Below are 5283 nucleotides of genomic sequence, written 5' to 3'. Positions count from 1 at the left end.
ACAACAACAACAACAACAACAACAACAACAACAACAACAACAACAACGACCTTTCGCTTGAAGCGCACCGACTGCTCCCACAGTCGCAGCCATTTGCGGGCACCGGCTTATCGCTATTAGAACGTGGTTCAGTGGTTATCTTCCTTCCGGAAGCATTGCTTGTTGGACATCTAACTGGCTTGCCACGACCACTTCCTTGTGATGATGTCCTCTTTTCGCTTCCGTTGCTGGTGGAATCTTCGGATCATCCTCTAATAGCAACCGTCTGCTGCAGTTCTGGTTGTCGTAACCAACCCTAACGCAACCGATTTGTCAGGATCATAGCCCGAAGGTCAATCTTCATGCATTGGCTAATTAGGAGGTCCACCCCGATTACGAGTTTATCCACAATGTTCATCACACTTGTGGTACGAGGCCACATCCCCAATTTTTACCTCAATGGTACTTCTCCTATCACTTGGGTGCGCTCACAAGTTCCAGTCGGCAACTTTGCTCCAGGTAGTGGTCTCACATATCAAGTGGCCAAATCAGGTCGAATAATGGTATGTGACGCTCCAATATCCACAGTCAGCACTGGATCTTGGCCATTCAGACTTACACCAACATTGCGGTTTCTCGCTTTCCGCTCAATTTGTGAGATGAACTTGCGACCCCAAATTTTATTTTTTTTTTTTAATGTCGTAAAGAATTCATTTCATTATATCCATTTATTGAAGATTAAAGAATTTGTAAATATTTTTTCTATCCATAGCATTGTGTGATTAAAATACCATGGGCCAATTTACGCCAAAACTACATTGGCCCAGCGAAGCACAAGTGTAAACGATAATTTCGCAAAGTACAATTAAACGTCAAATTTTAAAAAATAAAAATGTGTTACGATTCAAATGGCTATATGATATAAAGTATTACTTAGCGATTATTTTTTTGTGGCTCGCAACAATAACTGTTGTATTAAACATTAAATTTTACTCTGGTATGTGATTATGTGATAAACGTGTAAACTTAGCACTTTCTCTTTTAACGGCGCCTTACGTTTGTCCATTCTCCATCTTCACCACTTTTGTTCTCTGGAACAAAGAGATGACAATTAAAGCCAACAAAAACAAAATTTAGATTCCTACCTTTTTCCTGGGGTTCACGCTTTGGAGCACTTTTCTCCTTATCTTCGCGAGGGGCGGGACGTTCTGTTCTCCAATTTCCGGAATCTTTAGTGCCACCACCAACACCACGATCGCGACGATCGCGATCTCCACGATCATCACGACGATCGCGATCTCCACGATCATCACGACGTCGGTTGTCACGCATATCACGATCGCGCTCAATGCGTGGAGCGTCTCGCCAATTGCTGCCTCCCACATCTCGACTTTCACGATCATCACGTCTGGGAGCGCCGCTGGGAGCACCGCCACCACCACCACGACGCCACTTATCACCAACATCACGACCATCGCGTGGGTCTCGTTGGTCGCGGCCACTACCTGGAGTTGGTCCTCGCGGCACCGTTGTCTCGGGATCTCGACGCACCCGCCAAGAGTCAGAGGTGCCACCTTCACCTTCTTTACGTTCGTACCTTTCACTACGCTCGGGACGATCTCCACGCTCGGGACGATCTCCACGCTCGGGACGATCTCCACGCTCAGGACGATCACCACGCTCAGGACGATCTCCACGCTCAGAACGATCTCCACGCTCAGGACGATCTCCACGCTCAGGACGATCTCCACGCTCAGGACGATCTCCCCGTTCTATACGTTCACCACGTTCCAAGCGTTCCCCACGTTCGGGTCGTTGTTCACGACGCCATTCCGAGTTAGATGCATTACCACGATCACTACGCTCAACACGATCGCTACGATCGCGTTCACCGCGCATACGCCATTGATCACGATCTTTTTCACCGCCCTTATCCCGGTTTTGATCACGCTCTGAAGTAAATTCGCGAGATAAACGTTCGCGCTCTTCCTGAATGCGGCGATCGGCTTCCTCTTCTTTAGCTCGCTGCTTTTCATACTGAATGCGGCGCTTCTCCTCTTCAGCTTCTCGCTCTTTGCGCAACGCTTCTGCAATAACACGTTCTTCTTCCTCTTTTGCTCGACGAATCTCTTCTTCTTTGCGCAAGCGTTCTTCTTCCTTCTCACGCAGAAACTGACGACGTCGTTCTTGTCTACGCATCTCCGCGCGATGTGCTAGCAAGCGTTTACGTTCCTCGGCCAATGCCACTTCAAACTTCTTCAATTTTTCAACATATAAGGAAGCACGTTCTTTTTTAAGTGCTTCTAGAAATACGTCGCGATCGGCATACATACGCTTCAACCTCTCTTGCTGCGCAACGGCGTCTTTACGTTCAGCAATGGCATTTTCGATGCGTGTATGTTCTTGTGCCTCCCAAAACTCCTTATCTTTAACTTGTTTTTCTGCTAAATACTTCTCGAAAAGTGGAATTTCCTCTATGCGCTTGGCACGCTCATAGTAATCGACCTTTTTCTCCTGAGATTTAAGTTTAGATTGCAATTCCTTGCGTTCACGTTGTAGTTCTTCAGATTCTCGGGCTGCAATTTGCTCTGCATCCAACTTTTTAATACTTTCTTCATCCAATTTAGAAAGCATCTTTTTGCCGTGAGCTGTTTGAGAAATTTGTTGCATTTTATCCTGGAAAAAATATTAAAGCTATAAGCTTGGCACATTTTTGTATTGCAATTTTTCAAAAAACGTACCTTTAAGCTCTTAACTTTTATAGCTTCAATTTCATTCTGGTGTCGTTTTCGTTCTCGTTCTTCATTTTCTTGTTCCAAACGTTTTTGTTCGGCCAGTTTTGCTTTGCGTGACTCTTCTTCCAAACGTCGGGCTTCTTCCTCTTCCCGAGCATTATTCTGTTTTTCAATGAATTCCTTACGATCTTCAATGATCTTTTGACGCTGCAAAATACGCTGATGTTCACGATCTTTAATTTCGTGATAGTGATACACCATCTGAGCACGTAACTTTGCACGTTGATCTTTCTCCCGATTGGGGTAAACAACTGATACAGCACGATTCAAAACAGTCGCCATATTAACCAATTGAGAACGAATTTGTTCAGAAGGCATTGATTGCAGAGTTGGACCATCGGGATGATCTTCCCTTTGGCTCTCGGTTAGATCAGTACCAAAGTAAATGCATCGCATTTGGTGGTCAATGCGAATTTGCATGTCATTATGACGTACAGAATCTACCAACAACTTTTCGAGCTCAAAAATATTGCAAAAGGATGCTAGCTGTAGCAATCTACTAAATTCAATACTCTGGTAGACCTGTGAAATTTGTCTTATCAACCGCATGATTGTAAGATCTTTTAGAGATTTAATATAGGGGGCGAGCAAATTGTTCTCTGGAGGAACGCTTTCTATTACGTCAATAATTGTTTGTACACGCTTGCATAAATTCAATGGATTGAAGTCAACTTCAAGCCAGTTATATAAATTTCTAAATTCTTCTGAAGCTAATTGCGGTACATTGAGTCGAACCTTTAATATAAAAATGTATAAGTAAAACCTATTTAAATAGTGTACATGTATAATACTTACAACTTCTTTAATCAACGATGCCCTTGTGGGGGGTTGTTGCAAACCCAGTAATACTGCTAATTTTTGAGCCTTTTCAAGTGGGCTCTTATCGGCTTCAATAAAACGGTCGAATTCAGGATGTGCTGATGGCAGCGGTATTGACAGGGTAGCAATAAGAACATGAGAGGCCATTCGCTGCATATCGTCTTTCGTTAAATTTTTCTTTAGTTCACGTGTTAATTGAAACAACTTCAGAAGCGCTGCAGCATGAAAAAGTTGATTTCCAGCCTTGGAGAAAACCATCGCTAATTTTTGATAATAGTTTGCCATAGTTTTTGGAACCGGAGTTTTCTTCGACAAAGCCATTAAACCGTGTATATCTTCAATAGCCTTATAAGCCTCTTGCCATAATTCCATTTGAATGGCTGAGTCTAACTGATAAAGCCTAGTGTCCAAACATAGCTGCTGCGTTTCAAGCTTAGTAATTGACACACCAGTAGTTTGGGTAGTACTCTTGCAAATATCTTCTAAATGCTTTCGTAATTTATCACATAAACGACGGAACTCACTCTTTCGATTATACTTCAGGCAAAACTGAAACGCCATACGAGCAATGTCGTGATATAACCCTTCACAGTGCGTATTGACACGCAATAATTCTAAACACTGGCAGTATGACTCCCACAGAAATTTTACCCATGGCAATAGAATTGTACGATCAGAACGATCTTGGGCATCTTCTCCACAAACAGCGCTCATTAAAATGCTTTCCGGAGTAGCTATGTTGTCCAGGTCATCTAATTCCAAAACAGCAACTGCAGCCGACGATTGAGCCTGTGCAGCTTCAGTATGTTCTTCAGCCATACGCAAGTATCCACGGATAACATTTTCCAAAGAATTCACATTCACGAGCTGGAACATGTTGCGATATTGGAAAAGTCCCTCCTTGGCGATGTGCGATTTCTTTAATTCCACACATAAATATAAATATTTAAACATAAGGGGTTCAATTATGGTCTCCGAGTAGGCATAATTCCACCGTTTGTTACGGAAGACCTCCTGAAGAGTATCCAAAGCCCGCAACGGCTTTCCAACTTCGATGAACTCTAAAAAATAACATTAATTTGACTGTTAATTCTTTAAAACTGCATGCTTAATTATAAGTAGTAATACATATAGATTGTATTTATGTATATGCATAATTTGTGGTTCAATATGCTGCTTATCCTCCGCATATCGACAATTTCGGGTTTCGTCATCTGTATACCATGAATATAAAATTATGTGACGTCGACATCAAAATCAGCATGCTCTATCGCAGCAAATACCTACCATTTGCTCTTTTAAGAGCATTTTCTGGACGTTGAGTATAGCGAGCCATTATTATTTTATCTTCTTTTTCACAACTAACACTTCAAATTACTATTTTTTAATAAATTCGCAACAAAAATGTTGGTCTGAAGCAGAAAACTTGTTAAATTCGTCGGCCTGCCTCTATATGCCGTCGAAATTTTACCAAAATGGCCGAGTGGAATTTTGCGAAGAGTTGCAATGAATACGTTAAGGGCCCTGTCACACGGTCAGTAATTATCACGACATTTGCATCGCGATCTATATTGATGGATCACGTACGAATGCTAGATGTTCAATATTTATCGCGTCAGTATTTGCATAAAGCGAGGCGCACATAAGCGCAATTCACACGTTGCGAATCCGCAGAGCTATAAATTACAAC

General features: G+C 42.4%; 1 protein-coding gene across 1 annotated transcript; it reads right to left on the bottom strand.

Moving 5' to 3' along the window:
- Positions 1-688: 688 nt before the first annotated feature.
- LOC118755998 (eukaryotic translation initiation factor 3 subunit A-like) lies at positions 689-5082 on the bottom strand. The gene is made up of 5 exons (XM_036490787.1): positions 4881-5082; positions 3570-4654; positions 2721-3509; positions 1125-2655; positions 689-1070 (listed from the first exon to the last, which is right to left on the bottom strand). The coding sequence occupies exons 1-5, from the start codon at positions 4927-4929 to the stop codon at positions 1021-1023; spliced, it is 3504 nt and encodes a 1167-aa protein (XP_036346680.1). The 5' UTR covers positions 4930-5082; the 3' UTR covers positions 689-1020.
- Positions 5083-5283: the final 201 nt, after the last annotated feature.

The sequence above is a fragment of the Rhagoletis pomonella genome, unplaced genomic scaffold (assembly GCF_013731165.1).
Source record: "Rhagoletis pomonella isolate Grant_MI unplaced genomic scaffold, Rhpom_1.0 Rhpom_scaffold_08269, whole genome shotgun sequence".
In the NCBI taxonomy this organism is placed as follows: domain Eukaryota; kingdom Metazoa; phylum Arthropoda; class Insecta; order Diptera; family Tephritidae; genus Rhagoletis; species Rhagoletis pomonella.
Note: the sequence above shows the minus strand (reverse complement) of the source record. Positions and strands in the feature narration are given on the sequence as shown.

What these genes read in the sequence shown, in the direction of transcription:
- LOC118755998 (XM_036490787.1), bottom strand. Translation starts at nt 4,929, where the DNA reads ATGGCTCGCTATACTCAACGTCCAGAAAATGCTCTTAAAAGAGCAAAT. An exon ending in TGCTCTTAAAAGAGCAAATG is followed by an intron (nt 4,655 to 4,880) that starts GTAGGTATTTGC and finishes GTTATTTTTTAG; the next exon opens with AGTTCATCGAAGTTGGAAAG. An exon ending in TAAAAGTTAAGAGCTTAAAG is followed by an intron (nt 2,656 to 2,720) that starts GTACGTTTTTTG and finishes TATTTTTTCCAG; the next exon opens with GATAAAATGCAACAAATTTC.